Raw genomic sequence first — 20,905 nt, forward strand, 5'->3', positions numbered from 1 at the left:
ATGCAGTCGGCTACTGCACACGTGTCTGAGGGGACATGTGTCAGTCTCGCTCTTCTCAATCAGAGGATAGAGAGGAAGCGTAATGCAATTGGGTACTTGGATATGCTAAAAAGTCGGAAGAAAAAGGGGAGAAAATGCATGAACCAAAAAATACCAGGAGTTTAGAATCCTAGTGCTGGTGTGCTAGCAGAAACCCGGTTATAAAAAAATGCGCCATCAACCACGCACCAAAACCTCAGTGTATTCTAGAAAACAATGTATTGATCAGTTTACAGCGAGATGGTAATATGTTGCGCAACTGTCAATCATGTGTCACTACTGTTTCCATCTGAGCTGTTTGTTCGAGATGATAAAAATCCCTGATCAGATCTAAAAAAGAGTCCTGCAGCTCACTTAGGAATCAAAACGCAGCATCCAAACCGAGTCATGCACCTCTCCGTACCTCCAGTCCACCGTGTACGGCTGTTATTTTAAGACAAAATAGCTCAGCGCGGCCTTCAGCCCGGCGGCGACAGCATGTTAACATCCGCAGTCAATCACAGTCATCTCTGGCCCTGCCACATGGACGTTTAATCTATCTACTATTGATCCTATGCTAAGTGACCTACAAAAACCCAACCACCCGGGAGTACTCCAGTGCAGTCCATAAGTAACTGGACAGTGGCGCTGTATTGTTAGGTCAGGCCGCTCGAACTCATTACATTTGGGATAAAACAATGGATATATCACAGGGCGTAGGGTCAGCTCTAAATTCAAGGTGTGTCAGTGTGTGGTTACTTATTGACTGCGCAGACTTAACGTTAAAAGACTCCGTGTAGCCTCCAAGCCCAGCCGGATGGCAGAGCTGAGATTCGATACGATGTATTCAATTACTACTCCTCCCACCCTCACAGTTTCCAACCAAAATATAAAAATGCAGAAACTTTTTGAAGATCCCTCGTACATACAATTTATTTCACATGTTTATTTATAGTTGGATTTACGATCATGATCCTTTATTACAGTAGAAACATTCCAGAATGCTTACCTTGACAGTTTGATCTAGGGATGCAGTGGCCACTCTGGCCTGAGGTCCCATCAGCCCACAGTGGATATCCGTGATGGGGAGAGAGTGGCGTGATAACACGTGTCGAGGCTCGGGGACGCAAGACGAGTCCAACTGCACAACACTGCAACACAATGGTAGTGTTAATTTAATTACAATAGCTTTTTATAGCATGATTACATCACAGTCATGTTCAGAGTTTAGTATATGTGTTGCTTTAGTTTTGTTATTGACAGGGGGCAGCACAATGACTCAGTGGGTATCACTGTCACATTGCAGCAAGAAGGTCCTGGGTTTGATTCTATCCATCTATCTATATATCCATCCATCTATCTATCTTTCCATCTATCTATATATCCATCCATCCATCCATCTATATATCCATCCATCTATCCATCCATCTATCCATCCATCCATCTATATATCCATCAATCCATCCATCTATATATCCATCCATCTATCCATCCATCTATCCATCTATCCATCTATATATCCATCCATCCATCCATCTATCCATCCATCTATCCATCCATCTATCCATCCATCCATCCATCCATCTATATATCCATCTATATATCCATCCATCCATCTATATATCCATCCATCTATCTATCCTTCCATCTATCTATCCTTCCATCTATCTATCCTTCCATCTATCTATCCACCCATCTAACCATCCATCCATCTATCTATCCATCCATCTATCTATCCATCCATCCATCCATCCGTCTATCCATCCATCCATCCATCCATCCATCTATATATCCATCCATCCATCTATATATCCATCCATCCATCCATCTATCTATCTATCTATCCTTCCATCTATCTATCCTTCCATCTATCTATCCTTCCATCTATCTATCCTTCCATCTATCTATCCATCCATCCATCTATCCATCCATCTATCTATCCTTCCATCTATCTATCCATCTCTCTATTTATCCATCCATCTATCCATCCATCCATCTATCCATCCATATATCCATCTATCCATCCATATATCCATCTATCCATCCATATATCCATCCATTCATCCATCTATATATCTATCCATCCATCCATCCATATATCCATCCATCTATCTATATATCCATACATATATCTATCCATCCATCTATCCATCTATATATCCATCCATCTATATATCCATTCATCTATCCATCCATCTATCCATATATCCATCCATCCATTTACTGTATATATCCATCCATCTATCTATCCATCCATCTATCCATCTACCATCTATCCCTCCATCTATCCATCCATCTATCTATCCCTCCATCTATCCATCTATATATATCCATATATCTATCTATCCATCCATCTATCCATCCATCTATCCATCCATCCATCTACCATCCATCCATCCATCCATCCATCCATCTATCTAGCCATCTATCCATATATCTATTCTTTTATCTATCCCTCCATATATCCATCCATCTATCCATCCATTTTTACCCGTATTGCCATAGGAGAAATTTTTCATGTTCAATTACTTCTAATGAAAACACTGTTATCTTTTCGTCGCCATGTGACTTTCCCTTTTCCGCACCCACTTCTTTCCCCATGCAACCATTACCTCTTATTTGTGTTTTCATCTTTACTTCCCAAGAGTCCGGCCTGGCTTTTAACCACCATTAAATACAGCTCACAGCTTATGTCTAAAATAATAAATTGGGAGAATTCCCCACTGTCCACAGTTATAGTTCAGTCAATACGTTCGATTTTAAAAGCACAGGGCCTGGCCTGAGGCAGCTTCTCTAGCATCATACTTAAACCATTTACAATCTTAAGAATCACCACACTGCCTCTCGATTCAGACTGAGGGAACAGCCCCAGATCTACAGATCTCTACAAAGAGACGATTTATAATGCGTTCCTGGCCGCCCTCGGTGAGCATGCGCCACCTTTGTGTGCAGTCGCATTTGGAGTTCTGATTAGAACATTTTTATGCATTTAAATACTAAACAATGAAATGATGTGCATACAATAATGTGGATATTTTGCATCACACTTCAGTAAAGGGTAAAACTCTGCGTATCATCTTATAATAACTACATTAATGTTGTCATGAAGAGCTTTATTATACTGCCTTCTTCTGATATACACCGATTAGGCATAACATTATGACCACCTTCCTAACATTGTGTTGGTCCCTGCTTTTGCTGCAAAAACCCTGACCCGCCCTGACCCGTCGAGGCATAGACTCCGCTAGACCCCTGAAGGTGTGCTGTGGTATCTGGCACCAAGATGTCAGCAGCAGATCCTTTAACTCCTGTAAGTTGTGAGGTGGGGCCTTTATAGATCGAACTTGTTTGTCCAGAACATCCCACAGATGCTTGATTGGATTGAGATGGAGGAAATTTGGAGGCCAAGCCAACACCTCAAACTCATTGTTGTGCTCCTCAAACCATTCCTGAACCATTTTTGCTTTGTGGCAGGGCGCATTATCCTGCTGAAAGAGGCCACAGTTATCAGGGAAGAAGCACCCGGCCATCCACGTGATGTAAAAGAAAACAGGATTCATCAGACCAGGCCACCTTCTTCCAGTTGGTGGTCCAGTTCCGATGCTCATGTGCCCATTGTTGGCGCTTTTGGTGGACAGGGGTCAGGATGGGCACCCTGACTGGTCTGCGGCTATGCAGCCCCATACGCAACGAACTGTGATGCACTGTGTATTCTGACACCTTTTCATCAGAACCAGCATTAACCTTTTCTGCAATTTGAGCGACAGTAGCTCGTCTGCATCAGTGAGCCTTGGCCGCCCATGACCCTGTTACCGGTTTACCACTGTTCCTTCCTTGGACCACTTTTAATAGATACTGACCACTGCAGACTGGGAACACCCCACAAGAGCTGCAGTTTTGGAGATGCTCTGACCCAGTCGTCTAGCCATCACAATTTGGCCCTTGTGATGGCTAAAACTCACTCAAATCCTTACGCTTGCCTATTTTTACTGCTTCTAACATCAACTTTGAGGATAAAATGTTCACTTGCTGCCTAATATATCCCACCCACTAACAGGTGCCGTGATGAAGAGATAATCAGTGTTATTCACTTCACCTGTCAATGGTCATAATGTTACGCCTAGTCGGTGTATAATATAATATATGATTGATATACTGTATGATATATGATATGCTGATAGTAGCATGTTTAATTACAACAGCCCCTTTCTAAGAAGGCTTCTAAACAGGATTTATATATAATAAAATGGTGTTTTCTTAATGAATCTCACATACAGTAATACTTATGTATTTATTTGGGGGTGGTCTAAATATGTACCAATTCCTAATTGGATGCCTGCAATTAACAAAAAAATTAGGCGAGTGCGTTTGGCACCCTGTTCAGGCTGTGTTGCTACTTTGTAACCAGTGTAGTGCAGGTGGTGCTGGACCAGGTTACAACCAGTTTATTAAAATAAATAAATAAATAAAAGAATTTTACTCTCTGTGAGAATCATTAAGACAACACGATTCGTTTTCAGGCCAGATATCTAACACATTAGATACAGCGAACGTTTTCATCTTGTTTTTCAATCTGGACACCGGACCAGGTGACAGAGAAGCAATAGAGAGGAAATGAAAAAAAATGCCAGGGAACCCGTCCGAAATTCAAGAGAGCTAAAGAAGCTATTTTTGGATTTTGGAGCCAGCGACAGCAAGACAGAGGACAGAAGACCAGACAGAGGGCCAGATAAGATGAGAAAGCTGAGCCCAGTTCTGTCAACCCTGTCTCAATTGGCAGCACCCGTGGTAATGCCAACCTGTCTGCTGCAACATCTGTGAGGAATGTTACCCCAGGCAGAAGCAAGAACTGGAGCTCCACGGGAAAATGTTAATCCCCAAAACTCCACTATTATTATCTCTGGGCGGACGGAATTGTTGGCTAGTGTTTGCCTTTCCAAGATAAATGTTACCCCCTACAGGAGGGCACATGAGGACATTTCAGGGGAATTTAAAGGTTCTATCCCTGTTAAAAAACTGACTACTGAACCTACTGAGAAATAAATGTATACAGCCTCAGGTACCGCAGCGGTCTAACGTGCTAGCCCACCACCGCTGAGATCTTGAGCGTTCATGCGCAAACATGATTGGCTATAGGGCGGGCCTAAGGGATTCCTAATTAATGCTGCAATTACAACCTCTGCTGGTAGCTTAAAGGCGCCTGCACATAGAGGGTGAATAATTAAGAGCAGTGCGTGACTCCCTATACATGATACTGCTCTCTTTGTAAACCCACCTTTGCTGGTGAAAAGAAGCGGTTGGCTACTACATACGTGTTGGAGGGGGCGTGTGTCAGGTGGGGGAAAATGGATACGACTAGTTTGGTAGATTAATGGAAGATTAATTTGCTATATTGATCAAACAAAAACTACTTGGCCAAAACTATGTAGACACCCGATCATGAGCTCAATCAGGTGTCTACATCCACTCTCCTGAGAGAGCTTTCCAAGAGCTTCTGCAGTGTGCCAGGGAAAATCTGTGCCCATTTAGTCGATGAAACATTTGTCATGTCAGGCCCTAATGTTAAACAAGAAGGCCTGGCTCACAATCAAGATACCGATTCATCCCAAAGGTGATGAACAGAGTGCTCTGTCACTGAAGTACCTGCACACCAAACTTGTTAAATCATGACTGCCTGGAGCTCAGACATGCATGCACAACGTAAAATGAATTTCATACAGCTGTTAGCAATGGGTGTGACTAAAACAGGTGCACCAAATAATTAGAAGATGCTTAAAAATACATTTGGCCATATTGTGCACATCTGTTGTTCTTGCATTGTTGTATTTTCTCTACAATGAATTAAGTTTAAAAGTTTGGTGGTGGAAGGGTGTGCGGCATTAATCAATATTAATCCAATCCATCGCAGGGCATCACGCTCACCCAGTCAATTAACTGTGAGCAACAATTTAATCTTTGGATGTTTTTAAGAGGAGTGCTCAAAGAAAATGCATATGGCCATTGAAAGAACAGATTTGAACCCAAGACCTTAGAGCTGTGGTGCACTCAAACTACACTACCAAATCCACAATCCCTTATGGTAAGACAACCTAGTCCTGGGCCATTTTTGTTTTTCATCCATTCCTCCTTTCTCTCATATTTAATAAAAACTCACCCACATAGCTCTTTGTCATTTTCTAATCAGTCTCTTCTCTGACTTTCATAAATTTCCACAACCAGCCCATAATGACTCTGTTCCTGTGCTACACCCATCAACATCACACAAATGATTATTTAATTTACATTAAACAGATGCTGATGTTGGACATGGTGCTTAATCACAGAACAAGAACAAGCTAACTTAAAACCTGCCTTTTACCAGATGTATCAGGTTAGCTTTCAGTCCACAAAAAATTCTAAAACTTTACTTACACACCATGTATCTTAGCTGTGTTGCATAAGCACTACTGGAAACTAGGGCTGGGCAAATATCACAAATATCAACATATTTGATATTACTTTTTACACAATATTGAAAATGACCATATTTGTTATATCGAGTATGCCTAGGATACATGTTACCATTTGGGAATGTTTAAAACAGACCACAAAAGCAATGTGCAAAAGCTATCCAAGCTTGGGACCAGCACTGAAAGCGCACTGACAGGTGCACCTCCCAAATGCTGGGCTGAGAGTGGTACTCAAACCTCAGTTTTTTTATATACACCAATCAACCATAACATTAAAACCACCTCCTTGTTTCTACACCCACGCTCCATTTTATCAGCTCCACTTACCATATAGAAGCACTTTGTAGTTCTACAATTACTGACTGTAGTCCATCTGTTTCTCTACATACTTTTTTAACCAGCTTTCACTTTGTTCTTCAATGGTCAGGACCCCCACAGGACCACCACAGAGCAGGTATTATTTAGGTGGTGGATCATTCTCAGCACTGCAGTGACACTGACATGGTGGTGGTGTGTTAGAGTGTGTTGTGCTGGTATGAGTGGATAAGACACAGCAGCGCTGATGGAGTTTTTAAACACTGTGTCCACTCACTGCTGGACTGAGAATAGTCCACCAACTAAATATATCCAGCAGCAGTGCCCCATAGGCAACGTCCTGTGACCACTGATGAAGGTCTAGAAGATGACCAACTCAAACAGCAATAATAGATGAGCGATCGTCTCTGACTTTACATCTACAAGGTGGACCAACTAGGTAGGAGTGTCTAATAGAGTGGACAGTGAGTGGACATGATATTTAAAAACTCCAGCAGTGCTGCTGTGTCTGATTCACTCATACCAGCACAACACACACTAACACACCACCACCATGTCAGTGTCACTGCAGTGTTAAGAATCATCCACCACCCAAATAATACCTGCTCTGTAGTGGTCCTGGGAAAGTCCTCGCTTAAGCAGACCCAGGTGAGGAACATTACTTTGCTTACAGTTCAAGGCTACTTTGGTTACTGTTTTTACAAAATAGTGTGAACGAATGTCTAAGGAAGGGATGGCCAACACAGCCTAGTCATTAGGAGGTGCATTTGTCAGACCTGAATAAAAAATAGGCATGTTGTGTCAGGAAAGGCGTGTTGTTGAATCTCTGATGGTTTGTATTTACATTTATGGCATTTAGCAGACGCTTTCATCCAAAGCAACTTATAATTATAACTGAATACATTTTTAAGGGTCTTGATGGTGCTTGAACTGGCAACCTTCTGATTACTAGTCCAGTACCTTAACCACTGCACTATCGCTGCCCAATCACTAACTGGGATTTCAGATGGCGCGTGGGGCAAATCCGCTAGCCGGAAGACGAGGTCGAGCTGGCCAGGCACCCGGCAGGCCTGACTGGCTGTGCCTTAGGGAGGGAGGTCGACAGAGTTTCATTTCCATTCCATTGTTATCTGGTTGATGTGCCTGAATGAGGGGTGGGTGACTCCCAGAAGGCATAGCAAGGCACTCTGTGTGCAGAACAGTTAGGTCAGATGGGGTACTTGAGTCAGAGGCGCTTCTGTTTACAGGTTTAGTTTAATGCTACCTTGCTTGTATCTTGTGCACCTGATAAAGAACAATTAAGAACTTTGACATCTGCAACCGGCATCGGCCGAAACTGAGAAACATCTGCATCCAGTTTTTTGGGAGATTTTTTTCATGTTTATTTAATGGCAGAGGAAAATATGCTTTGACCACTGAGAAAATCTACCATAAGCAATAATATATGTAGAAAGATAGAAAGTGAATGGCCCGGCCTTGAGGAAAATTAATAATTTACTATCTCTCATCTGATGCCTTTTGATGCAAGTTTTGATGGCAATATTTTTCTCTAGCTACAGAATAACAGTCGAATCAGAATTCATAAAAGGTATCATGGTCAAAATGTATTGCAATAAAATATAAAAAACAGCGGTGGGGTAAGCTCCAGTGCTGCCATCTCAAATTTGCAGTTTCGAATCTTGGGTGCTTATCCGGACAATGATTGGTTCATCTGTGGGTGGGTGATAACTGCTGGCTGTTTGATAGAGATGGGTAATATTTGAGTGGGACCATGAAGATGGTTTCCAGTGAAAGATGCAACAGCCAAAATCTGTCGTAATATGGGAGAGCATCATGTTCCAAGACAGGGGTGAAGTCGATGGTTGATTCAGAAAGACAATGTCAAGCCTCACCGCACGTGCTACAACAGCATGGCTTTGTAGGCACAGAGTACATGTAATGGGCTGGCCTGCCTGCAGTCCAGATGTGTTCTATTGTAAGTGTATGGCCCATCATGAAGAGGTTACCAACAAATGCGTTAATGGGAAAAGTGGTAAATATGCCTCTATCCTAACATTATAGGAATGAAATTCCACAAGGGCGCTCAGGTGGCACAGTGGTAAAACACGCTAGCAAACCAGAGCTGACATTTCAAACTTGTTGGTTCGAATCTCAGGCAGGCTGGGCACCTACACGAACATTGATTGGCTAGTAGTTCAGATAGAGTGCCTGAGAGGATTTCCTCTGCTGGCCGATTGATGGCACCTGTACAGATACGAGGAATAATGTGATTAGGGTGTGTCTCTCCGTGTGCAAATCTGATCCACATATGAACTCGCCTCGTGCAGGTAAAAAGATGCAGTTGGTACTGCACATGTGTCAGAGGGGGACTGTGTAAGTTGCGAGGCTCCTCAGTCAGCAGTGGAGGGTTGTATCGGTAGAGGTGAAGCGTAACGCAATCAGGGTAATTGGATACAAATAGATATGAGGGAGAAAATTGGGGGAACAATGCAAAAAACAGTACATTCACAAAATACAATTAAGTTGGTAGAGTGACTGGGTGGTGCAGTGGTAAATTACGCTAGCCCACTACCGCTGAAAAAGGAAGATGGCCAAGGTTTCATGATGGTTTTGGGTGTGTTACTGCATTGCACCCAGTGATTCACCACAACCCTGACCACTATAAAGCATTGGTTAATGTTTTAATCTAAATGGTTTTTAACTCTTTGTCCATCGATCTGATTAAAGTTACAGTAACAGTATTTAACACCAACCACACTGACCTATTAATAGCCGTCCAAACAAACTGACATTTGAATGTATGAGGTTACACCCAGTCGATTTCACATCTGACCGCAAGCCACATTCGATTCAATATTGACTAACAAAAGCTTGGATCAATATTGAACAGTCTCAGCTCGCTAACAAGTTCACCAATGCGCGAAAGACACTGAGGTCAAAAAGACCTTGACCGGTCAGGTCCATAATTATTTGGATGCTAAATATGTCGGTGCAATTTAAGCAGCCTAGTGCAAAGTGGAGTGGAAATGAGATCAAAGTGCAGACTTTGAGCTTTGATGCTGCCATACTGATAAGGCTCAGTTTTTATAAGCTCAAAAATAACCGGACACACTAATAATCATAAAATGTCTTTTTCAATACTTGACTGAAAATCCTGTGTGGTCAACGGCTGCCTGAAGTCTGGGACCCATCGATATCTCCAGACGTGATTCTCTGCCAGGTCTTTACTGCAGCCATCTTCATTTCCTGCTTGTTTTTGGGAAGCTCTGCTTTCAATTCTGTTTTCAGCAGGTGAAATGCATGTGCAATTGGATTCAGGTCAGGAGATTGACCTGGCCATTGCTGAAGATTCCACTTCTTTGCACTTGAGAAATTATTTTGTGGCCTTTGCTGTGTGCTTTGAATCAATGAGCCGTCCAATGAGTTTTGAAGCTTTAGGCTGGACACAAGCTGATGAAATTGTCCCACATACTTCAGAATTCATCTTGCTGTTTTTGTCAGTTGTCCCATTGTCAATAAATACAAAGGAAACCAGTTCAGTTTGACATATACCTCCTGGATGGTGCTATTAATCTGGTAAAATACATTTCGTAATGGGGTATTTCTTCACAATAGAGGGAAGTCATCTATAGCAGTTGTTACCTTTGCTCTTTCAGGCCTTTTGTGGCTTCTTTACACCAGTGTGTAACTTAAGAATTACTCCTAATGTATTTGCTAACCAATATATTTGTTCAGATTGGTTCCTTTAGGTGTTTTTTAGCCAAACAATAGCTTGCTTCACCATCTGTGACAGATCTTTGGATCTCATATTGACCAATAACAGCAACTGATTCAAAGTGTAAATGCTATGCTTGAGATGAAGTCCACCTCTCTCTCTCCTTATATGTATGTAGTTGAGTGTCTCCTCATGAGTATGAAAAGGTTGACCAGCCAACTGCCCAATTACCTTTGGTCTCTTTAAAAGGAAAAAAAGGCCTGTAAAGAAAGGGCCTGTGGTTTCTTAACCATTCACTACCCTAGGTCCAAATACCCTTCAATTAAAGCTAAGACTGTGCTTTTAGATAATATCCTTTATTTAATCTTAACCATGTTGTGATAGACAATTAAAACAACCACTAATATGTCCAAATATTTATTGACCTGACCATGGGCAACAAATACGTGGAGAAAGTCCTTCCTCTCGACTGGTGCTGACCCCCGCCCCGATTGAGGAGAGCGAACTGACACACATCTCCTCCGATACGTGAGCAGTAGCCGACTGCATTTTTTCACCTGCACCAGCCGAGTTTATATGCGAATCAGCCCTGTGCATGGAGAGCCACACCCTGATCAGCAATATTCCTCTACTCTGCGCAGACGCCATAAGCAGCCAGCAGAGGTCATAACTGCATCAGTTATGAGGTCCCCATCCGGCTCCCTAACCCTGTATGAACAACAGCCAAACGTTGTTCATATAGCCCCCCAGCCCAGCCGGATGGCAGAGCTGAGATTCGATACGATGTATTTGAAATCCCAGCTCTGGTGTGCTAGCGTATTCTACCGTGTGATTTGTTAATTCTCTTGAATCTTTATTTAACTGACAAATGAATAGCTTTCCAATGTTTTTACTGATCAACTTTATTGTATTTTGTTGATATAAACACATTTAGAATTTGATGCAACACACTCCAAAAAAGTTGTTTACCTCTGTGTTTCCCAAATGTCGCCCTATTTACCTTCCTCTTGGTTTTCCCATGGTTCATGAGTGAGAAGTTCATTACAGAGCCAGCATTATTCATGCTACATTGCACTCAGAACCACCACTTCAGGGGCAAGGACAAGGTCATCAAAAAAGCAGAGTGAATACAATTACATCTCCATGATCCACAGTGTTTAATGAGACAGAGACCTGTGCTGAAATAAAGCTTCTTCCAACTTATAGTGTACTACTAAAGACAAACTCATGTGACACGCATGTGTTAAATAAAAACAAATATATTTTGTTGCCTATCTCTTTTTTGGGAAATGTAGAAAAAACGGTCATTTATTTTTCGCGTTGGCGCCAATGTGAACTCAGGGTCGGTTGCTGCTCCTCAGATCTTCCCTCAGATTTATTAAAATGTATTTTTAAGTGTGGGTTGCAGTGAGTATATGTGCAGTGGATGGGCTTTAAACTTTTGAAGATTTGGTCATTAAATAGTATTTATTGCTTAATATATAATATAGAACATATACATATTTTATACATAGATCAGCCAAAACGTGCAATAATGGCAATGTGTCAATAATGTCCATCACAATACCTATTTTGTAACAACTGTGCATGTCACAGTCAGGAATATATTTGATGTTAGGCTAATGGTAGTTACTCATAGTAAACGTGTTGCATGCAGCATACAGTGCCTTGCAAAAGTATTCGGCCCCCTTGAACTTTTCAACCTTTTGCCACATTTCAGGCTTCAAACATAACGATATGAAATTGTAATTTTTTGTGAAGAATCAACAACAAGTGCGACACAATCGTGAAGTGGAACGAAATTTATTGGATATTTTAAACTTTTTTTAGAAATAAAAAACTAAAAAGTGGGGCGTGCAATATTATTCGGCCCCTTTACTTTCAGTGCAGCAAACTCACTCCAGAAGTTCAGTGAGGATCTCTGAATGATCCAATGTTGACCTAAATGACTGATGGTGATAAATAGAATCCACCTGTGTGTAATCAAGTCTCCGTATAAATGCACCTGCTCTGTGATGGTCTCAGAGTTCTGTTTAAAGCGCAGAGAGCATCATGAAGACCAAGGAACACACCAGGCAGGTCCGAGATACTGTTGTGGAGAAGTTTAAAGCCGGATTTGGATACAAAAAGATTTCCCAAGCTTTAAACATCTCAAGGAGCACTGTGCAAGCGATCATATTGAAATGGAAGGAGTATCAGACCACTGCAAATCTACCAAGACCCGGCCGTCCCTCTAAACTTTCAGCTCAAACAAGGAGAAGACTGATCAGAGATGCAGCCAAGAGGCCCATGATCACTCTGAATGAACTGCAGAGATCTACAGCTGAGGTGGGAGACTCTGTCCATAGGACAACAATCAGTCGTACACTGCACAAATCTGGCCTTTATGGAAGAGTGGCAAGAAGAAAGCCATTTCTCAAAGATATCCATAAAAAGTCACCTGGGAGACACACCAAACATGTGGAAGAAGGTGCTCTGGTCAGATGAAACCAAAATCGAACTTTTTGGCCACAATGCAAAATGTTATGTTTGGCGTAAAAGCAACACAGCTCATCACCCTGAACACACCATCCCCACTGTCAAACATGGTGGTGGCAGCATCATGGTTTGGGCCTGCTTTTCTTCAGCAGGGACAGGGAAGATGGTTAAAATTGATGGGAAGATGGATGGAGCCAAATACAGGACCATTCTGGAAGAAAACCTGTTGCAGTCTGCAAAAGACCTGAGACTGGGACGGAGATTTATCTTCCAACAAGACAATGAACCAAAACATAAAGCAAAATCTACAATGGAATGGTTCACAAATAAACGTATCCAGGTGTTAGAATGGCCAAGTCAAAGTCCAGACCTGAATCCCATCGAGAATCTGTGGAAAGAGCTGAAAACTGCCGTTCACAAACGCTCTCCATCCAACCTCACTGAGCTCGAGCTGTTTTGCAAGGAAGAATGGGCAAAAATTTCTGTCTCTCGATGTGCAAAACTGATAGAGACATACCCCAAGCGACTTGCAGCTGTAATCGCAGCAAAAGGTGGCGCTACAAAGTATTAACGCAAGGGGGCCGAATAATATTGCACGCCCCACTTTTCAGTTTTTTATTTCTAAAAAAAGTTTAAAATATCCAATAAATTTTGTTCCACTTCACGATTGTGTCCCACTTGTTGTTGATTCTTCACAAAAAATTACAATTTCATATCGTTATGTTTGAAGCCTGAAATGTGGCAAAAGGTTGAAAAGTTCAAGGGGGCCGAATACTTTTGCAAGGCACTGTATATGGGCAGCATAAAGACCTGAATGGCTTTGATACGTCCAAACTGTTATGGCCAGAATAATAAATTTAAGTATTTCTGAACCAGCACGCAATGCTCATAGGCAGCTGTGGCGAGTACCATCCGACAGTGATCCAGGGAGGCACAAGACATGAACCGTCAACAGGTTGCTGGGCAGCCAAGTCTCATCTATGCCAAAGGACAACCTCAGGAGAACCCATCTGTATATGGGGCTGCACAGTCAAAGCAAAGCTAACTCCTGTCCACCATCAAAAGCACCTACAGTGTATCACAAAAGTGAGTACACTGTAAGCCCGGACTTTATATTTAATCAAACATTTTTAGTACAACATACATAAATTATTTAAGTTTTTTTGCTCTACTATAAAATGCGGAGTACATTGTACTCATTTGAGTACACATTTAAATGTGCTAAAAGATTTAAGTTTACTAAACAAAAAAAATTACTTTTCTATCAGATTAACTTAAAAAAGTTAAGTTAAGAAAACAGAAAAACGCCACCATTTACATGTAAGTCCGCCTTTTTTCAGCTTGCTGTTGGTGAATCAGGCAGCCATTTGTTTTAACTTTTGAAACCTGTTGTTGCAAATTACTTTTTACTTTTCATTGAAGGCTTTTTGCAAAAGTAAACTTGTCTTCCTGAAATGTCTTTTGTGAAGTGGAACCTTTGTTAAACTGAGTGGACAAACATTTTCTTCCTCATTATGCTATTTTTGAGTAGGATGTACACCAGTCTGATGGGGCTTTTTCATCTTCCGTCTAATTTTGGTAAGTGTTGTACTTTACTTAACAATTTTGTTTAAAATAAATGATCTTAATGTTGACACAATAAATAATCAAACAGCGCTGCTTTATTTGCCGTATTTAGGCTACATGCTAGCATGTTAGCATGCTAGCCTTCATACGAAGCAAAGAGTGTGCTGGCTTGGTTTATTTTAATCCTTAAATTAATGCTATTAATGTTAATGCTATTAAATTTTAATACTTCTGTTTCTTGTTTCTTTTTGTTGTTTTACAGGTTCATGGTTACTGTGAGGAGCTGTTTGTGTTTCATCAGAACTTTATATACAGTTTGTACAGTTTTAAAGATGTTTTCTTGACATGTATTTTAAGTAAATACTTCTGAAGTGAAATAAAGAAAAATAATTTTATAATTGTGTCTGTTTCTCTATAAACATTTGTAATTCATATTTAAAATGTAATTAACATGAAAACTAAGAAGAAATCAATATTTTTTTTCATTGAGCTCAAGATAATAAGTAGAATTATTGGGAAAAGCAGTTGGTATAACAAAAAAAAGAAAGTTTAATCAACTTGCCTTTCAGGTGTAATAACTTAATGTTTTAAGTTATGCTAACTCAAGTTTTCATTATAGATTACTTAACTTTTTTAAGGCAACCGGTTTCCTCACATTTTTTAAGTAGATTGAACTTATCCGGGCTTACAGTGTACACCCCTCACATTTCTGCAAATATTTCATTATATCTTTTCATGGGACAACACTATAGACATGAAACTTGGATATAACTTAGAGTAGTCAGTGTACAGCTTGTATAGCAGTGTAGATTTATTGTCTTCTGAAAATAACTCAACACACAGCCATTAATGTCTAAATAGCTGGCAACATAAGTGAGTACACCCCACAGTGAACATGTCCAAATTGTGCCCAAATGTGTCGTTGTCCCTCCCTGGTGTCATGTGTCAAGGTCCCAGGTGTAAATGGGGAGCAGGGCTGTTAAATTTGGTGTTTTGGGTACAATTCTCTCATACTGGCCACTGGATATTCAACATGGCACCTCATGGCAAAGAACTCTCTGAGGATGTGAGAAATAGAATTGTTGCTCTCCACAAAGATGGCCTGGGCTATAAGAAGATTGCTAACACCCTGAAACTGAGCTACAGCATGGTGGCCAAGGTCATACAGCGGTTTTCCAGGACAGGTTCCACTCGGAACAGGCTTCGCCAGGGTCGACCAAAGAAGTTGAGTCCACGTGTTCGGCGTCATATCCAGAGGTTGGCTTTAAAAAATAGACACGAGTGCTGCCAGCATTGCTGCAGAGGGTGCTCAGACCATACGCCGCTCACTGCATCAACTCGGTCTGCATGGTCGTCATCCCAGAAGGAAGCTGACGCACAAGAAAGCCAGCAAACAGTTTGCTGAAAACAAGCAGTCCAAGAACATGGATTACTGGAATGCCCTGTGGTCTGACGAGACCAAGATAAACTTGTTTGGCTCAGATGGTGTCCAGCATGTGTGGCGGCGCCCTGGTGAGAAGTACCAAGACAACTGTATCTTGCCTACAGTCAAGCATGGTGGTGGTAGCATCATGGTCTTGGGCTGCATGAGTGTTGCTGGCACTGGGGAGCTGCAGTTCATTGAGGGAAACATGAATTCCAACATGTACTGTGACATTCTGAAACAGAGCATGATCCCCTCCCTTCGAAAACTGGATAACGACCCCAAACACAACCTCCAAGATGACAACTGCCTTGCTGAGGAAGCTGAAGGTAAAGGTGATGGACTAAACCCAATTGAGCACCTGTGGCGCATCCTCAAGTGGAAGGTTGAGGAGTTCAAGGTGTCTAACATCCACCTATAGATGTGATAGCTCCGTGATGTCATCATGGAGGAGTGGAAGAGGATTCCAGTAGCAACCTGTGCAGCTCTGGTGAATTCCATGCCCAGGAGGGTTAAGGCAGTGCTGGATAATAATGGTGGTCACACAAAATATTGACACTTTGGGCACAATTTGGACATGTTCACTGTGGGGTGTACTCACTTATGTTGCCAGCCATTTAGACATTAATGGCTGTGTGTTGAGTTATTTTCAGAAGACAGTAAATCTACCCTGCTATACAAGTTGTACACTGACTACTCTAAGTTATATCCAAGTTTTATTTCTATAGTGTTGTCCCATGAAAAGATATAATAAAATATTTGCAGAAATGTGAGGGGTGTACTCACTTTTGTGATACACTGTACATTGGCAAGCAGCCATAGAAACTGGATATCAGAGCAATGGAAAGGATCGACTGGTTAGATTAACCTGTTTTCTCCAAGACTGTGGAGACAGATAGGCACGTGTGCATCATTTACCATTTACCTGCAGAAGAGATGGCACCAGGATTGACTGTAAAACAGTTTACCACACAACATGCAGGAGTTAAAGGACCTGCTGGTAATGTCCTGGGACCAGATGTCTTGTGCAGTCCATGTCTCAGACAGTCAGAGCTGTTTTGACAGCATATTAATTGGATGTTTGTAATGGTTTTACACGTCAGTGTTTGAAGCCTTTAGAAAATAATGATACTGCAGACATGACTGAGGTTCTTTTAGATGGCTGGTTATGGAGAAGTATTTGCCATCAAACATACAATGTCTTTGTCCCATGGCAGGTCTGTCTACTTTGTAGCATCCTGTGTATACCATTGACCTTGGTCCATCTTCTAATTAGTCTAAGCAGTTAATCCTGTGCTATCAAATAAGAATTTGCACTGATTAGCACTGATAGTAAAAAGACACCTCTAAACTGTACTTAAGTCTTCAACATTCAGTTCATGAAAACAACTCATAGGCTTTATCAAATATTAATCTGAGCCAAGCATTTCTTTATCTTTTGGACAGAATGGCAATAAGATAGATACAGATACTGACATTCTTACAGTATTAGTGAAGCTTCTGCAAATCACTGCAATCGTAATGATAATAAGGACCAAACATTTTCTGCTTTAAAGTCTGGTCACCTGATTAAAAAAGAAATCAGATTTCACAGATCCCTAAACATTTCTAGGTCATTCCATCAGTTATTCATTTGAGAATGTACAAATTGAAATACTGGGTTAGTCATGAGAACAGAATTTAGCTCATTAAGTTACAAGGTTACAAAATTAAATCTGCATTCTTGGAACTGAGCACTTTGTGGTTATTATTGTTTTTATGTGCAAACTATTTAACTTTTGGCGAGCATTAATTTACCTCTGAGACAAGGCTGGTCTAGAAAAAAAAACACTCCATAAGGGGTAACTATGCTGCTCTGCTGTTTTTAACATTATTTAGATAAATAAAAGCACAAATACAGTATTTTTTTATTTTTTTAAAGAGAAATAATAAAAGGAATTTGTTTTCAATTTAATTTTCTTAAAAAAAAAATGGGGAAAAAATCGTATCGAGAACCCAGTATCGTGAATCACATCGCGGGTAGAGTGTATCACTACATCCCTAGTGTTAATAGTAAGTTTAAGAGACCGAGTTGGCACATAGAATGATATTGCTGTCAAATGCAAAAAACCCCAAGTGCACAGATAAACACCAGAACATTATCTGCATTACTTGGACATAACACTGTAACTGTCAGAATATACAACTCCGGCTCATAGCAAGCATCTCAAAGTGCACTAATGGACCACTGAGGATCCAAAATGGGGTGGCAGGCCAGTCACTTCTTGCTAGTACAAGCATAAAATCTACAATACGACCACATATATGTTCACAGGCGTATATTTAATATGCAATGGGTTGTACTAAAGAGCTTGGTGACTTCCTTTTGACAGTCTCATAACATTGCATCCTTTAAACAAGTCAGTTCATCATATTTTAAGAGATGGCTCACCACAGTCATGTTTCCTAATTTAGTAAGAAGCCTTCCCAGAGAAGTAGAAGCTGTTCCACCATATGAAGAAAACCAACTCCATATTAATAGTTATGGATCCTGAATGAGATGTTCTACAAACACATCTGTACCACATGAGTTCTCCATCTGCTTATATGCTTGGATTGTACACTGTCTTACTTTTTATTTCAATCAGAATCAGGCTTTACTGGCCAAGTATGCTCACATACAAGGCATTTTTCTTTGCTTACACAGAAGCAACTCACTCTCACAAACAAACAACAAAGAAATGAGAAATGTGTGTTAGCGGTTTAGACGTTTTTTTTTTTGTTCTAACACAGATTAAAACACTATATACTGTATGGTTTGTTGGGGCAAGGTCGTCACAAAAAAGCAAAAGGTGGAGCGACGTTACTAATGGGATGAAAATACTTGCATACAGACGTAATACCAACAACATTATATATATAGTCGAAGTTAACGCGATAATAACGCATTAACGTGATCTCAATTTAACGCGATTTAAAAAAATAGTGCCGTTAACGCAAACCGTTGCCGCCGTTTGTTTCATTTGCGGTTTGTTAACATAATGTAACCGAGCGTCGTAGTGATGCACTTGCTTAATAAAGAAATAAATACACGGTATATTCACAAGTTGTCGGGAGCAGAACACTTTTATTACTTTTTCTGTTACGGTACCGAATAGCGGACAGCTAGAGTCATCACGTTAGCCAAGCATGCTATTCCATGCACTATGGAAGCCCCAAAGGGTCAAAACACACTCACTTCGTGTAGAAACGTCCATTAAACCATTGTCACGATACAACCACAGAAAAGTCTGTTACAATAACTATGCCTTATCCCACCTAAAGCACCGCTGATCTACAATGTTTGCAGATGGAGAAATTTTAACCTACAATCTGACATATATACGAAGTCAGGGGTCTCTGCTGGATAGTATTACTGCCTAGTATGTGAGTGAATAAAACTCCCTTACAGTTTTCTCTTGTCCCAGCAGTTTTTAACATAAGTACATTTAGCATAAAATGTGTTCACCATTTTAATTGTAACATTTCACTTAAAAATCCTTGTTTTCTATAACATTTACACAGATTTTTTTTAATGCGATTAATCGCGATTAACTATATGAAATTCTGAGATTAATCGCGATAAAAAAAAATTACATTTTGAATGCACCTCAAGTTAAAAATCAAATTAAAAATCGATTCACATGTGTAACGATTCAAATCGGTTTACATGTATAATGAATCGATATTCACTTTAAACAGCAGAACGCACTGGCACTATTAACCTCGCCTGGTTGACGTCAGCCAAATTTATTTATGTGAGGATACTCTCTTTATTTGTATTATTCATTTATTTATTTAATGTTGGATTTATTTTATTTCAGTTTTTTTTTTTTACACAAAATGGGAAATGTGCAGCATTGTTTTGCATAGTTTGTACCTACCTCAGAAATAAAAGGGCATTCATTATTTAGATAAATAAAAGATATGCACAAATACAGTATTTTACTCTATTCTTTTTGTTTAAAGAGAAATAATTAAAAGGAACTTTGTCATAATTTGTCTTCAAGTTAATTTTGTTTAAAAAAATCGGGGGAAAAATCATATCGTGAACCCAGTATCGTGAATCGTATTGCATCGTGGGTAGAGTGAATCGTTACATCCCTAGTTGTTTTATTTGTTAAAGAAAGAGCTAAATAAAATATTAAATAAACAATAAAAATTATATATATTGCACATGTTTCACGCGTACTGATTCCATCATATATTGTGTCATTTTCTGGGGCCAAGCAAAGCTTAGTGTACCTAAAACCTTCACTATATACATAGTGAAATAAAAATGTTTTATATTCTATGTACTTATGACAGTAAAACAGCCACAGACATATAAAAGGTCCCAGTCATACAAAAAATAAAACATACCGTGATATACTGAATCTTAAAAAATACAGTGATATACATTTTTGGTCATACCGCCCAGCACTAATATGAACAAGAAAAGTGTGTTAAGACCAGTGTATGGAATGTTGTGTCATTATATACATTAAATAAGTAAACAAAATACTATAGTATAATATTGTGTGCCAATATAAACTGTTCACTTACTTGATTTTATTATAATTTCAATTGTATGGCAAAAAAGGAAAATCTGCTTTTTATTTAATGCGACGCAGACAGCCAAGTTTAAAATAAACGTACATTGCCATCTATGGACATGATGTGAGTGTTACACCAGCTAATTGTTGGCTAAACCAGAATAAAGATGACTCCGTATTTTTAAGCTATTCACAATTACAGCCACAATATTTGTCAGCCTGGGCAACCCTTACTTATTCTTAGTCTTATAAAATATGATGTTTAAATATTATAGAATTTTCATTATATAAAAAACTGGACCAATTACATTATTGTGTAGCAGGGGAGCAAGAAAAGAAATTAAGCTACTGCTAATTCCATACTGCTAACTGTTTCTATTAGAATACC

General features: G+C 40.1%; 1 protein-coding gene across 1 annotated transcript in view; it reads right to left on the reverse strand.

The window, feature by feature from the left end:
• The window catches only part of wdr18 (WD repeat domain 18), a 74,330-nt gene that overhangs the window by 46,254 nt on the left and 7,171 nt on the right, over positions 1-20,905 (reverse strand). The window contains exon 4 of the mRNA XM_063012891.1: positions 1,028-1,169. Coding sequence (XP_062868961.1) covers positions 1,028-1,169 — 142 coding nt within the window. The remainder of the gene's footprint in view (positions 1-1,027; positions 1,170-20,905) is intronic.

This window comes from Trichomycterus rosablanca, chromosome 17 (assembly GCF_030014385.1).
Source record: "Trichomycterus rosablanca isolate fTriRos1 chromosome 17, fTriRos1.hap1, whole genome shotgun sequence".
Lineage (NCBI taxonomy): Eukaryota > Metazoa > Chordata > Actinopteri > Siluriformes > Trichomycteridae > Trichomycterus > Trichomycterus rosablanca.